General features: G+C 35.9%; 1 protein-coding gene and 1 pseudogene across 1 annotated transcript; both read right to left on the reverse strand.

Annotated features, from left to right (window-relative positions):
- Positions 1–5,781: 5,781 nt before the first annotated feature.
- Positions 5,782–6,816, reverse strand: LOC121421209 (G-protein coupled receptor GRL101-like). Its single transcript, XM_041615870.1, has one exon. It carries the CDS (start codon positions 6,814–6,816, stop codon positions 5,782–5,784), a length of 1,035 nt encoding a protein of 344 aa, XP_041471804.1.
- Positions 6,817–14,421: 7,605 nt separating this feature from the next.
- The window catches only part of LOC121421458, a 28,070-nt pseudogene continuing 22,649 nt past the window's right edge, over positions 14,422–19,842 (reverse strand).

The raw sequence follows: 19,842 nt of genomic DNA on the forward strand, positions 1-19,842 counted from the left end.
CCTAAGAAGAAAGAATATGTAAAAAAACACTCTCAATATGTTACGTCATGAACCAGATGCGTTGCTATGTCAGTGTTTGGATTTGCTTTTGTTAGGCATGCGTAAAGTTCCAAAGTTAGGAAATAGAATAGACAGCAGTTGGGTGATAATACGCATACCACATAAATGAACTGATGCAGGCGTCGGAGGCGGCTCGACTTTGTGTATCATTTCGGGTTTTTTTCTTAAAGGGATGATCTGGGCTGAAAGTATTTATAGTTCAATAAATATAGTAGAATTCACTGAGCAAAATGCCGACAATTTCATCAAAATCGGATAACAAAGTTATTGAATTTTAAACTTAAGCAATATTCTGTGAAAACAGTCAACATGAATATTCTATAAGTATGCTGATGATATCACATCCCCACTTGTTATTTTATATTTTATTATATGAAATTAGGTTTATTCAATTTTTTTCCTTCAAGAAGTAGAAAAATTGGATTGACAAGTGATTAGTGCATTAGATAATTGTTGCTTCAACATATTTCATTATAAGGGAGATATATTATTTACACAAGTATGAAAATAATGAAGAAAAAAAATACATTTTATGTAATAACATAAGGGAAAGGAATGTGGGGATGTGACATCATCAGCCTACCAAATGAATATTCATGACAAAATATGGCTCAACTTTAAACTTCAATAACTTCATTATTGGTTTTCCGATTTTGATGAAATCTTCTGCATTTTCCTTAGTGAATTCTACCCTATGCATTAAGATATAAATAATTTCAACCCGGACCATCCCTCTAAAAGCCGGACTGACGCCGACACGAACCGATTCCACTGCTGGATGTGGTATAAACTTTGAAAGAAGCACCAATTCCGCCTTGTAATCTCTGCAGTAATTGGGAAATTGGTATGCGTGTCTCCTCCAGGCGGATTCAACGCGGATTGACCACTGAATTAGAAATAGCGAGAAATGTAGTCTGCTAACGGACAATAAAACATGTTGACATAAAAGGGCGACTCATGTCGCGTGAAGGCTGAATATGTTCTTCAATGGGAGTGGAGGGGGTTGGTTGCGGGCGATATCTCTTAGTCTTTATTATTTTTTTTGTTCGGTTCAAAATAATTTAATTTCGACTCGCCGTACGGCCGCCGCACAGTGGGACAGAATGAGTTGAAAGAGCGCCAAAATAATATTCCTTGTTATATTGTTTACTTTAACAAGTTGATCAAGGGTAATATTGGGCGTAGAATCGACTGAACATAAGTTAAAGCCAATATATGATGTTACTTTGATACCAAATTTTGATTTGCAACTTAAAACATATCTTTGAAAAGACAAATTACGCCAAACGATGTGCAGTATAAAAACTTTGTGTTATTTGTTACTTTAAGAGAGTGAATGACGGTTTGTGCTTCTCACATGCCTAAAAGTATGTATGAGATCCTGAAAATAATTTTATGGCATCAAAATTATCATTAGATTTGGGGAAATTCTTAAAAATCTAAAAAAATATATATATTAACCGTGCGTTATCACGCGGTGTATTCTTGGGTAAAACGCGGAGTTATAACACCACGAAGGTTTTACGACGACGGGGAGGGTTTTTTTGCTGAAATTATTCTACAAGTAATCTTTATCTCTGGAAGAGGGGTGGGTATCCCTTATATGCGTTATAAACCTTTATTTTGTTTTTATTTACCCGGAAGTCATGTAATTTTCATGGAAGGGAAGATGAATCGTCCTCGCCGTGCAGAAATGAACGGCAGTGTACACCCCATGCGGTGCACTGCGATGAATGCGCGGTAAAAAAGGTGATCGCTTTTTAACAGGTTTTGGGGGTATTGTATCAAGTAAAATCGGCTCTAACATGAAAACCGGCAAAAACGGGCAGCTAAATATGGTATCAACTTATAGCTTAGACATCTGGCAAATGTTGATGATAGAATAAACGGAAATCTAAACGTTTCTAATGTAAATGTAAAAATATGGAATATCAGCCTATTTCGAGGAATAATTATCCTATAAACCTCATGAAATGTGTCTTTTTATCTACATGTACTTTGAACCCTTTCACACGAAAAAGAACTATATACAAATTATGTGGGTGCCATTTCAGCTTTCTACATGAAAAAATCATGTGAAATGGCTTGTTTTCCGAGTAAGTTGTCATATACGCGGCATTTCGCAAAATGTCACATTTTACAATTTTAGGTAGGAAATTAACAGCCTTTGTGCAGATTCCTGAAAGACATATTTTTATGAAGTATTCTTCAAAGTGTTGTCTTTCATCTGGGCATGACAAAGACAATCTCATGCCCAAAATGACTTTTGGCGCACTTTTGTTTCGCCCCCGGCCGTCTGTGCGCCATAGAGCAAATGTGACTGAGGTATTGCGGATACGCCCCAATTGTTTCACCGGTCATTTTATCGGTACCAATAGCTTCCCTTCGTGACTAAAGGTGATTTCGTTTGGTCCTTTTGTGAAAAGGTGGGCGGAAACTTACAAAGATCTGACAGAGGAAAGTCTGAATAAAAAATGATGTGTGACAATCAAAGTGGTGCCACGTCCAGGAGAGAATGTGAAATTCTCTTAGCATTGTATAGAACTGTAGAAAGTAAATTGCTATCCTATTTGAGGGGAAATGTTGAATTGTATGGGAGTTATTCCATCGATAGTGCATAGCTCATTATCTTTTTAAAGATAACACCATCAATCAAACATTTGATCATGTAATCATTAAAACAATTTACCACTACACAGTCAAATAACACAGTCGATTGTTAAAATGAATCACATTATCATTAAAATTTAGAAGGAAAATTAGGGAAACGTGCCAGTAATAGGTGAGTTAAAACGTTTGTTTTATTAAACGAAATTGTCCGAAATCGAATCCCGGAAAAAAAAACGATGATATATCATTCTTAATAGAGCCTCATTAAAATATATTAAGATACGTTTATTTCGGTTGGTACATGTATATCAGTTATCTATCTATCAAGAAACTCAGTACATCAATACTAATACTGATACTAATAATAATAATGGACGATTCCATGTTAGGAAAATCAGCCATTTTCACAACATTCATCAACCTGCTGTCCAAGAACTTCGAGTTGCTTTGTGGTAATATAAAAGTACTACTTGGCATACATGCAATAAACTGACAACCAACAAAAAAAATGTCGTCCATAGGTGAATAAGAGCTTAAAATGTTCTGCGTCCCGTACGACACACAACATTTTCCCCTATAATTTACCCATAATCAATTTTCTGTGTTGGTTACTAATTTTTCACATGGCTACCCCCTCTAGTTTTATCGCTGACAAAAAAATATTTCGATCTTACAAGGCGAGAGTCAGAACCGCTATACCACGGGCGAAGAATGTGGTAGACCGGGGGAGCGTTGACTGAAAGGACTTGTCGGACGTTTCATCCGACAAGTCCCATTTTATCCGCCAGTTACCATAGGAACAGTGCCTCTCAGCCAATCAAAATCATGGAAAGATGTCAGATCTGACGACTTGTCGGATGAAAATATTGATGAAACGCTCCCCAGGACGTAATGAATTACAACAGTCCGCTTGCGATGTGACAACGACATGCATGGCATGGGTGAATTTTGCAGCATTTTCCTGGCTTAGCTCCATGCTATGCAACTTCCTTACTAGAACAATTTGGTCGATTAAAAAAGCCTTCAATAAACACGTTGTTATTGATGTCGATCTTTTGATAAAAAAATAACGAACACAAAGAGCTAGATGATATCATTAATATAGCTTTTTGGACTGTGTATAAATCAATTTTGCTACGTAATTACAGGAAAGTAGACAATAGACCATCAAATCTAACGTTTTTATTTAAATCAGAATTGCGTAGTCGACTATAAATGAACAGAAACTGTACTGGTAAATCTCTGTATCGTCTTCCGAATGTATTATTAAAAACCAAAGTGATGCACATTGCTCGGAAGAGGAAACATGATGAATATCCAGACTACACTCTCAATGATGTTCCATTGGCAGAGACATCCTCTTACAAGTATCTTGGGGTAACCATATCATCAGATCTCCGATGGAATCTACACGTTGATTCAATCGTATCTCGTGCCAATCGACTTCTTGGTTTTATTCGCACCATTGCACGTGGGGCCTCGACCCAAGCAATATTTTGCTTGTATCGATCGTTGGTACTCCCGATTTTGGAGTATGGAATTCCCGCCTGGCATCCGCATACTGCTGCCCAGGAACACAAACTCGAACGGATACAGCGAACTGCTACAAGAGTTGCGCTTCATCAACGGAGATGTGAGATGCCGTACGAGGAACGTCTCTCTCGTCTACATTGGACATCTCTACGTTCCCGAAGGGACTATGCTCTATGTGCTTATGTCATGAAGCGTTTGTCTGGAACGATCAGATGTGAATCACTGTCAGAAAATCTGAAAGTCAACAGTAGGCACCGTGACCACCTCACGTTTGTTCATCTCCCATCAAGAACCCAGGTCTTATTCATGTCCCCTACCCGTAGATTCCCAAGAATTTGGAATAATTTACCACACTCAATAAGGGATGCAGCTGTCCTTGTCTCACTACCCTCTTTTCTTAATCAGCTAAAATCTCAATTTGAATAAATATGCACAGACATCTGACAAAACCATGTTTAAAACATAACTTATGCTGATTCATAATTTTATTCATTCATTTTGTATGATATATAATTTGAATTAGATTGAATATAAACATTTCCTCATTTTGGTTTTGCATATCACATACTTTAAACTTGCCGTTTGACTCGCATTGGATTCTTTTCCCTCAAACTCAACTTTCATATAATACCGGTTCAATTATCCGGTATTTATTTTCACCTGCTATATTACTGACATATACATCAGTGACATATGGATGGATATTCATGATTATTTTGCAGATCATTGACAATGAACATAGAACTTGCTATTTATCTATTTTTTCTATTGAATTATATTTTTGTACATAATATGTATATGTTTGTAAGAGACATCCCTCGCTGCCTTACCTGGAGTTGGAAGAAATGACTTGCGGGTTACAGGAATTTCATATTTCCTTTTTTCTTCCAGGCAACTCCAGGACTGCAGCGGCGGAGTCCTTTTTAAAATTTTGTCATACTTTGTAATGTCATCTTTCGATGGTCTTTGTCTGAAATGCCGAATATATAATAATAATTATGTTTAATGTATATTGATGTAAATGTGAAATGTATATACAGATGATTATATAAATGCTATTGAAAGAAAAAAGGCACACGATCTTAATATACATGAATAATACATGAAACATAATAATCGTAATTATTACCAGGTGATAATACAAAAAGGTTAAGTTTGTACACATATTTGCGAATTGTAATTCTCAGATATATCGTTTTAGACGATAATACTTTGTTATATATTTTTTTTAGATATAGGTTGACGATACAATACCAGTTCATTTAACTGCTATGCTTCAAGCGTATATTTAATACATAGTTTGCCTCAACATGTACATTTTTTTTCTATATTGTATTTATGTCTTTCTCCAGTCAAGAAGATTGTCACAAGGTAATGCGATTTATGTCATATTATGATTATGTGGCACGCATTGAAAATTTGTTTTGCATATAATTCTAATAAATGCAGAAAATCCTGCAAAAGAAAATAAGATTCAAGGCGGTTTTTAATTCCTCGCACCAATGTATTTGACATCAGTTTTAAAATGACTCAGCTGGGATTGGTTCGGTTTGGGAAAAGAAATCAGCTATTACAAAACTATGTTTCAGATACTTTGGTAGTGCTAGTGATGGAAGAAGACTGTTTCCCACCGCGCTCGTTTTTCACATCTTTTAAGTTGATTTTCTTGTCTTTATCAGTTGTCTTCCTTTTCGCCTTCATGCCATCTATATAAACGATGAATGTATATAGGAACGGATTAATTGATGAATTGATAGGGACGATGAGAATCACTGTCCAAGCATAGAGAGAAGGATCGAGGGTGACTGCACCGGTCTGAGAAAGGATTCCCATGATGATCACTGGCATCCAACAAGCGAGGTCAGTAGCAACGATCATCGCCATCCTAACAGCTAGTCTTGTTTCTTGCTTGATGGATTTGCTGTTGCGGACTTTCTTTGAAGCACTTGTAGATTTGATGAAGATCATGATATAGCAGATTAAGATGAAAGTGAAAGAAACAAGATTGAACCCAATGAAAATTATGATGGAGAACAACCATGGAGGCCTGGACCGACTCTCGACGATTTTGTAATTGACCTGATACTCAAAGAAGAATTCTCCACTGATTTCCAAGACTCCAGTGTCTTTCGCCTCAACATGAAGTGGTAGACCAAGGCATACGTCAGAAAGTCCATACACGTCAGGTCTGTATGATGTAACAATGACCAGGGCAAGACTTAACAATACAGTGAACGACCAGGCTGCACCAACGAGAATCAAAGACCCCTTGTGGCGAATCTTAAACTCCGGCTTGAAAGGAAACATAATGCATATCAACCTATCAATGGATATCAAAGTCAGGGTCAGAACCGATGCCTCGCTGGATAGAAACCCGAGAAATCCAGCAAACCGACACAAATTGGAATTGCGCCATTGAGGGGCGCTGAGGTAAAACTTGTTGCCATATTCCAGATCTGCAGACGTAATGATAATCATGTAGAGTCCCATCAAAACATCAGCCATGGCTAAGCTGCTTATCATTGTATTCTGGACCTTATTTTTGTGTTTCTTTCTATCCCGAGTCCGAATGAAGAGAACGGCGCCGTTGCCACCTATGGCCAATAAACCCATGACCCATCCTGCAATCCTCAAGGCCAAGTTTGGATATAACCTGCTGCAGGTGTCCAAGGGACTGGTCTGGGATGTCCTTGCACAAGTTGCATTATCGGATAAAAGACAACACAAGCGATTGTCAGAGGTCGACCTATAGATACAGAATCAATACATAGATAAATAAATTGTTAGATGAACTGGTTTCACCAACACTTTGATCTTAAACCTTCAACTTTTAAAGTTGTAACGGTGATTCCTTGTAAAATGATGGCACATTTCACATCGGACATATCAAATGCTATCGACCGGGCAAATATAAACTCTTAGATGAAATTAGACGAAATTAACAAATAGCAGTTAAAAAATATTATTATTCTCCCTTAACCTTACCAGGTACCCTAAACATTCTCTGAAAAAAACATACACATATTAAACTGACACACGTCTCCTTAAAAAAATGTATACGTTTGCATCAGGTCACGTAGACATAGCTACAGGTTATATTACGTACACATTTTCCTGTGTGGTTAGCTGATGTGTACTTCGCGCTGTAAAAAAAAGATAGCTAACAATCTGATACCCTCGGTATCATTTTTAGAAAGTTATTCATTTTCCTCTGGAACTGAAAAACCGTGTAGGCATTATGACATTGATTTTTGACGTCTACTTCTAGTCTTGTGGTTTTCCCCTACCTTTTTATACTTGTTTCAATGATGAGATACATTTTGTTTTCATGTTTTCTTTGGATTGCTACCACAACATCGGGTCGTGTGGTCCAGTGGTTTGAGCAATGGACTCATAATCGCAAGGTTGTGAGTTCGAATCCCAACTCTGCCATTGTCTCCTCTTTGATAAAAAGGCCCAAGAGTGATGTCTGTCGTCTATTATGTCAGCCACTATGGCTGATTAACCTAGACGTAAAATGTTTCCAAGGTAATTGGTTATATACCAGCTTGGCGTTTACCAGCAAAAAATGGTGTCCTGCCGAGTTCCTACCGGAGTTACCACAAACAGAAAACAGAACATTTAAAACGATTTTTTAATTTTTGTTTTACAATAGAACGCTATTGTTGGTCTAACTTTGCGCAGTAGGTTTGGTTTCTTTGCTCCCGTCTTGAAACCAAATTTACAGGAACACTCAGAAAAAATAAATGAAGCTGTTGGACACTTACAAAAATAAACTAATTATGGTTATATGTTCTTATAAACACAAAGCCCTAATGAAAATCCAATGGAATCTACATTGGATTGGCAGTTTGAAGTACACGAAAGTATAAAACAGTAAGACAAGATACTACCTTTTCCCAACCCAAAATATATGGATATACTCTCACATTAGTTAACCAATTGCTAATCCACTGCATCAATCGTCTTTAAAAAGGATTGGTGATTGAGGGAATATTATCTGATTTAGCGACATTCTACAGAGGCAAGACGAGATTACAAAATCACTCGCACGACGTCTTATATGTGCTTATTTCTTCGGTTTTGAGTATATTTGAATAAATACCAAAGTCTACTTACATTTTCTGCAAATATGTGAGACCAGTGAGTGCATCAGAGTCTATAGCTCCAATTCAGTACCAAGAAAGAACCTATGGTAACACATAAAGTCAATACAAAACACATTTTCGAATGATTATACTGATGCTTATATCACAGTGAAAATTAGTTTTTTAATCACGGGGGTTAATCTTAAAATCGGAGTGTACAATGTTCTCTTGGAAGATCATAGACGCAAGCCGTGGCCGTACAAATTATTTGTTAGTATTTTTTTTTCGATTTGAGGCTATAAATAATCAAACATTCATCGTCAAAAGAGCAAAACAATGGAGATGATTATGATTTTGCCCTATAAAATACAAAATGGAATAACTTAATTTAGACAAAAAACCCGCGCCCTCAGCTAACGGCAATATTGAAAGCCAGCATATTATATACAGTATGTATGTACTACAGTGCGTATAAAAAGACGGGACAGTATTGAAGTCTATGAAACAAATTTGTTTCAAATAAAGATGTCTATTTTTTATATTGATAGATGCTCTGAAATCTTATCTTTGAAATGCAATTTAAAAAAAAAATTCATGCTTGAGCGAACATGGGACGTTTTTGGTCGAGGGTTCAAAAAGAGGCTTGCGACAGAATGGCAGAATATGAGTAATATGGTGATCAGACTTCTTGCTAATCAGCAGACTTCCTTTTAACCTTTTCATTAGCTGTGCCATAATTTGAAATTATGCTGTCAAATTTTATTTACAAATTTATTTATGTACTTGCATTATTTTTTTTTCATTTCATTATTCTTTTACCATGGATTTTTCTTCATAAATAAGAAAAGAAGACTTTTTGTCAACCCAAGCGAGAAGATTTGCTTTATTAATTGGGAAAACTTATAATTATTCAAATCCTTTTATTATTTGAAACAAACTATGTAATGGTATCTTTAAAAGTTACGATTCCATTTTCAAGGGGTAATTGATTCCTTGACCAAGTTGACAGGACAAACAGAAAGGAATTCATGTTTTTCAATGACAATGGTGTATTAAGTCAATTTTGAAGGAACTAGATATGGCAGATCCGGTAAAATGTATTAAACAGTTGTGAGTAACCGAAGCGAGCATGCAAATATTACCACTTTTCATTACAATATTATAGTTTTTGATAGATTTTGACATAATATTCAGAAAATAATATCATATTTTACTTTCTATCTTTCCTTTTATTTCCTTTCCCCTTTTTTTTCTTGGTTATGCTTTTATTATTGAAGGGGGGGGGGGGGAATCCCAGAGCTCCCGCTTATCTTTATGGCACTGTTCAAAAGGCACCAAAACCTTTTCAGCACACAATGAAAGGATTTGAAAAAGAAATACACGCTCACCCAGACTTCGGTTGAAAAATGTTTCTTTGCTGAAGAAGGAATATTCAAAGCTATCGAGAACACAACATACAGAAACAACAGAAGACTTGGACAAATAAATAGAATTGAAAATGAAATTTGACCGCATCATTCGAAAATTATGGCAAAGATAATGAAAAGGTTAAGAGTCTGTTGATTTGCAAGAAGTCAAATCATCATATTCTTCACATTATGCCATTTTGGCGCAAACCTTTTATTCCCAGACAAAATCATAACCGTGTTCGCTAAAGCATGAACGAAACTATTTTTTAATGGCATTTGAAAGATAAGACTTTGGAGCACATATTAACACTAAAATGTAGACATCATAATTTGAAACAAAAAATTTAAAGATTTGTCAAATCTGTCCGTTTTTGATACGCACTGTATATATTCTTAAACAAATATACTGTCGGTATTTGTTTTCCAAATACAATTGATTTCCTTAATGCATTAATTTCATGTTTGGTGCATATGAATAGCAGAGTTGTAGTGCCTTGATGCTCGGCCTTGGCCTTAAGGCGCCTTAAGGCCTACTTTTTCAAAGCCTTGGACTTGAACATTCAAGCCTTGGCCTTGAGGATTTTGAGCCTTGAAATTTCAAGGCATTTTCAAGGCTTTTTCAAGGCATTTTTATTTTGTACTTTTATTTGCTTTTATAAAAGTAATTATAAATGTTTCAATTGTTCTGTATATCCAATGACACAAATGGTCAATACTACCAGTCAGCAGTAGTAGCAGCTGTAGTAGTAAATGTACTAGCAAAGCCATCAATTGTGATTATCACCATTATCAAGAATTATCATCACATAATTATATAACAAAGAGAAGAGACGAAAATAACGTTATTTATTGGTAATATCATGACTAATGATGATAATGACAATATCAATAATAATGATTATGATAAAGATAGTGATTTTATGACAGGAATAATTGTAACAGATCTGACTGCAATTTCGACAACAATACTTTAAAAATAGCTAACTCTAAAGGATGATAACAAGGTTGATTTCTATTCCATTAGGATTTTCCTTGTATTATTTTATTTGACCAACAAGAATGTTTTAAGTCTTAATGTTTATCTGAAAAGATTGGGTAAACTTGAACACAATCTTCAATTTTGTCATTTCCAAATGGGCTATGTCAATGGCATGATGAGCCAAAGTTTTGAGGGGCTAAAGCATGGCATCTAGAGCAAAATTTCTGCCCCCAAAAAAGTTGAAAGCGATTGAAGTGAGCACAATTTGTCACCCTTATACTATTAGAAAAGCTAATTTTGTGATATATTTTGACAATATGTTCAGAAAATGATATCAATTTCCTTTTATACGTTTATTTTTGGTGGTGGAACTTCTTGTCTCGCTCTTTTTTTCTAAAAGGGGGGGGGGTGGTCCTGATATTTATTAAACAGACGAGAAAGAGGAATGGGAAGAGAGATGGAGAGAAGGGGGAGGCTGGTTTGGCAGAAAATACTGCAAAATCAGTTAATATGTTGATTGGCAGTACATCTAATTGAATTGTATATATTTTGTTTTGGGTCTAGTGTCTCAGATTGACAAAACAAAATGATAAAAAAGCTACTTATTTTCAATCATATGATTTGACAGTGAATTTCATTTTACTAGTTTCAAGGAAATAGACAAACAAAACTGACAAGAGTCCTAAAAATGACTCATTTAAAGGTCAGCATTTGAAGATTTCAACTTGCGCTTTGTGCTCTCTTGCCCCCCCCCCCCCGAAAAATTCTCTTTAGGAAAAAAATATCCGTTTTCCAAAATCAAAAATACCCTTTTTTCCAAATTAAATAGGAAAGAAATACCTTTTTTATAGTAAAACATGATACATTTTAGGTTCCAAAATCACCAAATTTTGGATCGCGCTCGCATAAATTATTGTTAAGTAAGGTTCTCTTTCTGTTCCCATTCACACACAAAAAATGCTTAGAATGTCCAGTTTTCTGGTTGGAATCATCAATATCACAAATTTTGGAGCTCGCACTTTGCGCTCGCATAAGTTTAGTGGTGAAATAAGTATCATATTTATGAGTCAATGAATGCAGTCAAGAACTGCTTCCTTTCTGGTCAGTAAAAATTTCAGCTTGCGCTTAATTCTTAAGTAAGATGCACATCTTTTTCATGATTACAATTACAGCTCGGAATATTTCATTTTCATTTCTTATTTCACGAAATGTCCAGAAGTTTGAGCTTGTGATTTGTGCTGGCAACATCTCGCAAGGCTGCCCTTTTAACAGTGATTAGCGCCTTAATTGACCAAAAATCGAGTTTTACAACTTCAGAATTGATTTGTTTTTTTCAAAACCGCTTGCTCGCTATGCTTTCTTGCAGAAAAGTAAAGCCTAAGTCAAAATATCTGTCCTATTAATTAGAAATCACCTAAAAAGCTTTGCTGAACTGAAATTCTACAAAACACACAACTTCTTCAGTTGTTAATCTCATTTGAAAATATATGTTTGCACCAAATGCTATTTTTTTTAGCTTTGACCCCCCCCCCCAAAAAAAAAAAAATGCCAGGATCAGATCACCTTGGTAATAATAATCATTGCAATGTGGAGCATTGTGGCCCAGTGGATTAGTCTCCGGACTGTGAAACAGAGGGTCGTGGGTACGAATCCCAGCCATGGCGTAATTTCCTTCAGCAAGAAATTGATCCACAATGTGCTGCACTCAACGCAGGTGAGGGAAATGGCTACCTGGCAGGAATTTATTCCTTGAAACGCAGCGCGCCTAACAGCTGCACTGCTAAGGCCAGGGTAATTATGCTGCATATACTGTAGAGCGCTTAGAGACTTCTGACAAAGTAAGTATTAAGCGCTATATAAGCAAGTATAATCATTAATGTAAATCGCCTAGAAAAAAATAACTATATCATTATTTTACTAATATATGTCTAAATCTATCATGAAAACCTTTTATACACTTTGTCTTGTGCGTCATGTCTGCCGCCTAAGAATTGTTGTCTCATTGTTACATATATTGAAAGTTTGAAAATACCTTGGCCTTGGCCTTGAGGTTTTCAGGCCTTGGCATTGGGTTTCCATGCCTTGGCCTCAGCCTTGGTTATTGAAGCCTTAGCCTTGGGTATTAAAGCCTTGGCCTTGGAGGTTTGAGCCTTGACTACAACATTGATGAATAGATATGTAATAGATATGTGCGTGGTCACATATATAGAGCAACTAGAATACTCGCTTGTTTCTTGATAAATCTGGACATTACTAAAAGATCTAGATCACTCCATGGCAAAGATCCAAACTAAAATTACCCAGAAATAAATTCGGCTGTATTACAGCTGCACTCATGGGGGAAGGGGGGGGGATTCGAACGGAATACCAACATCTTGTGAAACGCAACTGCCCATCTACCCGGAGGCGAAATTATTTTTTCCAACCACAAATCCGGACCCCCAATTGCGCGAGTGCGTGCTCTTATTCCGATATTGCGGTCCAGAACTGCGGAAAGAAAAATAATTTCGCTACGCGGAGGGTGGAAGAGGGGGGGGGGGGGGCTGGAACAGTGAGTGCAGTATCAATGAAAATATTTTATATCTCAATAATACTCACAGATACTCGAGTTTCGTTAGTGAGTCAAAGGCATGACCTTCGATGACATGAATATGGTTGTTGGTTAAGAGACTGAGGGGCGAAAGAGAAAGGAAACGTACATCGGAAAGAGTAAGTAATATCACGTACAAGAAATGTTAAAAAGCTTTGAACATTTGAAAAATTTGTAAAAAAAAAATGAGTAATGCAAGGTCAGTATATCTTAAATTAAATTGAGAAAATAGTTGAAAGGGGGTAAGGGGAGGGGGGCAGATACCCTTTTATTCGCAGCGGCGTTATGCCGTATCACATCAATGTCATTACAGCACTCCTGAGTATATAACAAGACAAAAATATATTTTGTTTAATCCTCAGATTTATGCAAGATCTTTTATATATATATGTATATATATATATATCTTTAAGTTACGAATAACCATTAGTCTTCGTTCACACCTTTGCGCACGAAGGTTGATCCCTTATTGTAATAATGATAACTTTCTTTTTTAGTCTTATATAGCGCTTTTCATGAGACCTAAATGCAAAAATGCAATCGCATTACAATGTAGAAAAATTGAAATCTACAAACAAAATCAATTAGAAATATTATAGAATATTGGAAATAGTGAGGTCACTGTTACTGGAGCTATAGTAAATATGTTTTTTTTTTCATGAGATAAGTCTTTGTGCTTGATTGTATTGTAAGTGACTGACTATAGTCAACGACCTGACGCCGCGCGAAACTCAACGACCAGAACTTAACTTACAGATACTGAAGAGACCAAAGTCCTGTGAATACTTCACTTCGTAAAGTGTTTATCAAATTTGACGACAAATTCCTACGGGGGAGAAATCAGAATAGAATAGAAGATAGTGTTATCGACGTGAAATGACGTTTGAATGATAAATATACACAAACTGAATTTGAGGCCGATGGGAAGGAGAGGATCTAAAGATAAAGAACGATGAAAAATTCTAGCCTATGCTACAGACACTCCCGAAGAAGTCTCGAACAGCCATAGTGTATACGCACAGCGCAGTGGCGCCACCAGGATTTTTAAGCTAGGAGGGCATTTGAGGAGCAAAATATGGGGGTGGGGGAGGTCACACGCGTCGGACCCACAAAAAGACAGAATTAACAAATAAAAATGAAACAAATAGGAACTTACAATATTTTAAGGTTTTCAAGATCAGAAAACGCTCCGACTTGAATATCGCTAATGTTATTTGACTGCAGATACCTGAATGAGATGAAAGACGAAGAAGGGGAAAGATTCAATCATTGTATCTTATCTGCTGTACGTCTACACACCAGTGAAGATGTCACCTAACTATCCATGAGAAGACAGACATTGAATACATATATATATATATATGTGTGGATACAGTGCGTACTACAAAAACGAAATATGGTGTTTCCATTTTTTTTCCTTCGGCATGGCCAAACGATTCACGGTCTTTCATTCAACTCATCATAAAATGCAACCTGTCCTTTTCATGTTGGTACTAAATATAACATAGGTAGTGTATTCAAGGATAAGCCAAAAGAGATCGAACATGAAATGTCAACACAAGGTTGCGTAGGAAAATGGCGCATTAGCATAATGTTTGCTTTTTCATTAAAGTTCATTTAACTCAAAATAACAGTGGATGCGGATTCACGCGCGGGTTTCTGCGCAACTGCCTCCCGTGAGTCCCTTCCTTGATAGGGATTCGAAACTCGGATTTTGCATGACTCCTCAGAAGCATAAACCATTACTGGGGCGCATTGTATATCTTGAAAATCACGTGGAAAAATGGGTTCAATTTGTAAATCTGAGGTATTGAATAATTAAGTTAAATGAAAGGCAAAATATTAGAATACCACTTTACTTACAGAAATTGCAATTCATGCAGGCCGTCGAAAACTCCCTTATCGATGCCGGTAATCTCATTCTTGAATAGAGCCCTGTTATTGACATTAATTAGACGGTGGAATGAAATACATTTATAAATACTAAATGTGATTTTGAAAATACATATCAAATCGCTGTCAATATAATAAACCATTAACTTTATTTGTATATCGATGCAAGTGTTGCTAATTTTACTATTGGTGAAAGCCTTTTTCCCTAATACATTTTTATTCGTTTTCATATGATAAAAGTTCGCTTTAAGAATTTCTCTATTAAATGTTCTTGCCACCCTTCAAAATGTAGTATCATTTGATGTAGTCCTAAACAATTAAAGTCTACAAAAATTTAGAACACCGGTGCAATATAAAAAGTGCCTTTTCCATTGTTCGGTCTCTGATACCGACAACTGTAATTTCTTTTCTTTTTTTATTCAGGAAAATTTCTTCTAGATAAACAAATTCGTTATTAAAAACTGTGATAAATAGGTATTCTCCAAAAGTTTATTTTCACTATATTACGAGGAAAAAAGTGTAAAAGGCACCCGATTCGAATACAAATTTACATATTTCTCGCTTAAAATGACAAAACTAATTTATTATTCCCATGGCTTTAAGCTCAATGACATTTTTTTTCTTCCAACGCATATTTTGAAAAGTTCATGTTTGGATATTCACACTGAGAATATAAAAACTAGCGCTTCATAATTAAGTAGGAAGAACTTTACCTCATTTTATATTGTGCATTACAGGAGCAATACAGAAAGGCAGTGATCAGACAAATATTTGCTGGGGCAATTAAGGCAATTGAGTTTAAAAAATGCATACCTCCCCCCCCAAAAAAAGGAAAAAAAATCTGAGCCCTGTAACTCATAGGCTTGCGATGCCATTTCGTATGCCATACAAGGGTTTTGATTGGTTCTAGGTGGTCGGTGTTATGAACGAATAGAACACATGAAAATAATCATGATGCTGATTGAAAATCAGGATTTAGTTATTGGTGGCATATCTTTATAAGAGTACGTTGACAACATTACGCAAAATAGTTGGGACAGTCGCAGAAAGTGTTTTATATTTAGGGTGCTATTTACAGTAGAATAACAAATGCAAGTCCCAACCGTTTGATATTGATGGGTAGAGCGGTTGCAACCCTTTCTTCAAACTAACCTCCGTCTCTTATACTCACAGTGCCCGAAGGTTGTTCAATCCAGAGAATACACCCGGTTGAAGATGGACTAGTTCGTTGTTGTTCATTTCCCTTGAGAATGAAATATAAACAAAAGTCCTTGCATATAACTAAAGACTTTGCCATTAAAATGTGAGCCATGTCAACAAAACCATCAGCCAATCAGAATCGACCATTTTGTAAAATTCATTCTTAAAATAATGAAAAGTTTTATCCACCAGGAGACACAGACAAAACAAGTCTAAGTAAATAGGTTGACTAGGAAACTGGTGTAGCATAGAGCATCAGAGACCTAATGGTTCTTTTTTAAATGATAAAAAAATCGTTTAATGTGATTCATATTGATATCAGATATAGACGTATTGAATTTTATCAGTTGTATTCAAAGTTGATGCAAATCACCGTGTCTTTCATCATTCAAAAAAAAATTGTTTAAATACGTTTGCGCTTGCTCAAGAAAATCAATATCCAAAATCTCAGTACATAATGACTTAGAAACTATGTAGATGCACGTCTAGAATAGGAAAGGCTACAAGAATGGGCGTTATGGAGCGAATAAAGAAATGTAAGGTTATAAAGCTCAAAATAGTTGAAATATGAGGGCAATTCCAAGCAAAAGCGGATATTTCCCAGAGAATACATTGGCTCTAATTCAAATCCGTTATACCTGATATATTCAACTTTTTAGAGTGGACATGACATCTAAAGATTTCAACCAGGCCTCCTTCTTAAAATAATCAATAATGCCTAATGTACAAGTTGCCTTATTTTTGGAAACCTTTCGGTGTCCTGTAGATGGCGCCAAATAATGCTCAATACGATATGTACATTTATCATGATTCTATACTCACAAGAAGAACAGATTGTTCAAATGTGTGAACGTGTCATTCTCAATGGAAGATATATCGTTATGTCGAAGATTCCTGGACATGAACAGGGGAAAAAATTATAAATAAGTATTGGTAAAAGAATATTGATACCGGCATAGGGCTTCAAACTGTCATATGGGAGAGTGTCCCATAATCAAATGGGTTATTTTCGTTGAAGGTAATTCGAAATTCAAAATCAACAAATCTAGGTTGCATACCATTTTCACTATCGAGGTTTCTACGAATAGTGCTAGTATTACAGTCGCAATGAAAATGAATACATGAATAATAGCGAACATTAACAACAATATTGTTGATAACTACTAAAGAACAATGATGATAAAGATAATAGTACTGATAGTAGTTGTAACACCAATGATATCAAAGGAACCATTCATTCATTAAAATGACCTAGATCCGAATGATTAAATTGCTCTTTACACACACACCCTCACACACCCCCACGAACACCCACTCATCCATAGTATTTATGTATATTAGTGTGAATACTTATAAATGAACAGCAACATTGGCAAACCCTCTTTCACTTACAAACAACACACTCCCACGATCGCATACACCAACACACACATGAACTATTAACCCGCCACCTAAAACATAACCTTAAAAAAGGGGAAATGGAACAAATGAATACTGGCTTATGTCGTTTCCAACCCAAACAAATTTCCCACCCGCTGTTCATTTCTGTTTAAATTATAACTTACAGATATTGCAATTGTTCTAAACCAGTGAACGCTGTATTTCTTATCTCCCGTATATTGTTGGTCCCCAGGATTCTGTGAAAAAATACATGCATGGTAATATAATATTTAAAGGAATGTGGAATTGTCCTTATATGTTTAAGTTGAAAAATATGAAAATTGTGGAACTTGAAATTCGGGTTAAACAAATATATAATTTAGCCATAATGCCTAACAATTATAATTATATCAAAAATATGTTTAAACATTTGCGTATAGATATAGATGCCATGCCAAACAAACGGACTGCACATTAATAATTGGTTGAATTGGTTGTTTATGCAATCGCATCGGTCATTGTTAATCATTGAATGTGCAGTTCCTGAATTTCATTTCCTAAAATCAAAAGAAGTACATTTCTGAATTTGTAAGACAATTAACGAACCTGTTTGTAGTAGAACGAAATCAAAAGCACATAATATTGAAACGATCAAATTTGGATTATACTTGAATATTAATTCATATGCATGATTATATAGAATATTTAAATTAATAACATTGATTTAAGAGTTTGAATGACCGACACCTCCTGGAAATCGATAACGCGTTAATTAGAATGCACATTAATAAATTGAAATGACTTCAGTGTGAATTTGTACGAGGAAAAAAAATAATAGAATGATATTGGTATCAGCCTATAATCGTAAGCATTGATTGGGGAAAGGAAATATAAATAACCCTTTTATCAATTAGCTCTATTTCAACAATGCATATGGACGGTGATAAACGAATCATTGTTGTGGACTCTCTTGTTACTGATTTTACGAACCGGCTCGAAACCTGACTTATGGTCAAATTTCGAAATCATTTTTCTTTTTGCATGGATTTTGCATGCATTTAAAAAAATAAGGACATATTTCACTCTTTTTACGAACCGGCTCAACCATCTCCCACGATTTTACGAGCTGGTTCAAACCACTTTTTGTGTACCATACGGTTTCTGGAATGGGGCGCACAGGTCAAAGACCAGTATGTGGACAGGTCAAAGACCAGTATGCGGACAGGTCAAAGACCAGTATGCAGACAGGCCAAAGACCAGTATGCGGACAGGTCAAAGAGCAGTATGCGGTGAACAAGCTGGTTTGCGGAGGATTTGTGCCTCTAAAAATCATGCGCGTGGCATGAATGATTTTACGCACTGGCTCTAACCGCGGTTTGTGCCGCTAAAAACAGTGCATATGGTGCGCGTGATTTTTACGAACTGGCTATACCCCCTGCTTTGTTTTAAAACTAGCAGCTTCTGAAATGCATCCATGCGAAGCATTTTAAATATTGACAGAATGAATACGAATTGCAGATAAAATTTTGTTTTATTACCCCCCCCCCCAAAAAAAAAAGAATGTATCCTTTTTAATTGGTGTGAATAATTGATCTGGTTTCTTTCAAAGCGCGAACTTGTGGGCGTCTGAACAACATCCAAACTTTGAGCGAGATTATATCGCAATTATGATTTAGAGACCAGCCGAGGTTTTAGCCTGTACGTAAAATCACTGGCGGTGTAAGGTCTAACGTCATTTTTATTTATATTAATCATTTTCTCTGTTACCAATATTCAAATAACTATCAACTTGTTACCCCTCATTTTCGTACGCTTTATCAGCCGTGAAATCAGGGAGGGGGAACAAGAGGAAACTTATTTCAGAGTTGTCTGAAAATATATCCGCTTTTGAAGAGACGGGACATGCTTCAGCTAGACCTGTAGACCAGGGAAAGGGGTTTATTGAAGTGATAAACACAAACTCACAGTGTTTGAAGCCTTGGAAATCCAATGAAAGCATTGTCTTCAATTGACAGTAAATTCATATCAAATAGGAATCTGTACATCAGAAAGAAATTATTAAATGTATACACATACACAACCGGTTAGATTATTTTCATC

This window comes from Lytechinus variegatus, chromosome 9 (genome assembly GCF_018143015.1).
Source record: "Lytechinus variegatus isolate NC3 chromosome 9, Lvar_3.0, whole genome shotgun sequence".
NCBI classification, from domain to species: Eukaryota; Metazoa; Echinodermata; class Echinoidea; order Temnopleuroida; family Toxopneustidae; genus Lytechinus; species Lytechinus variegatus.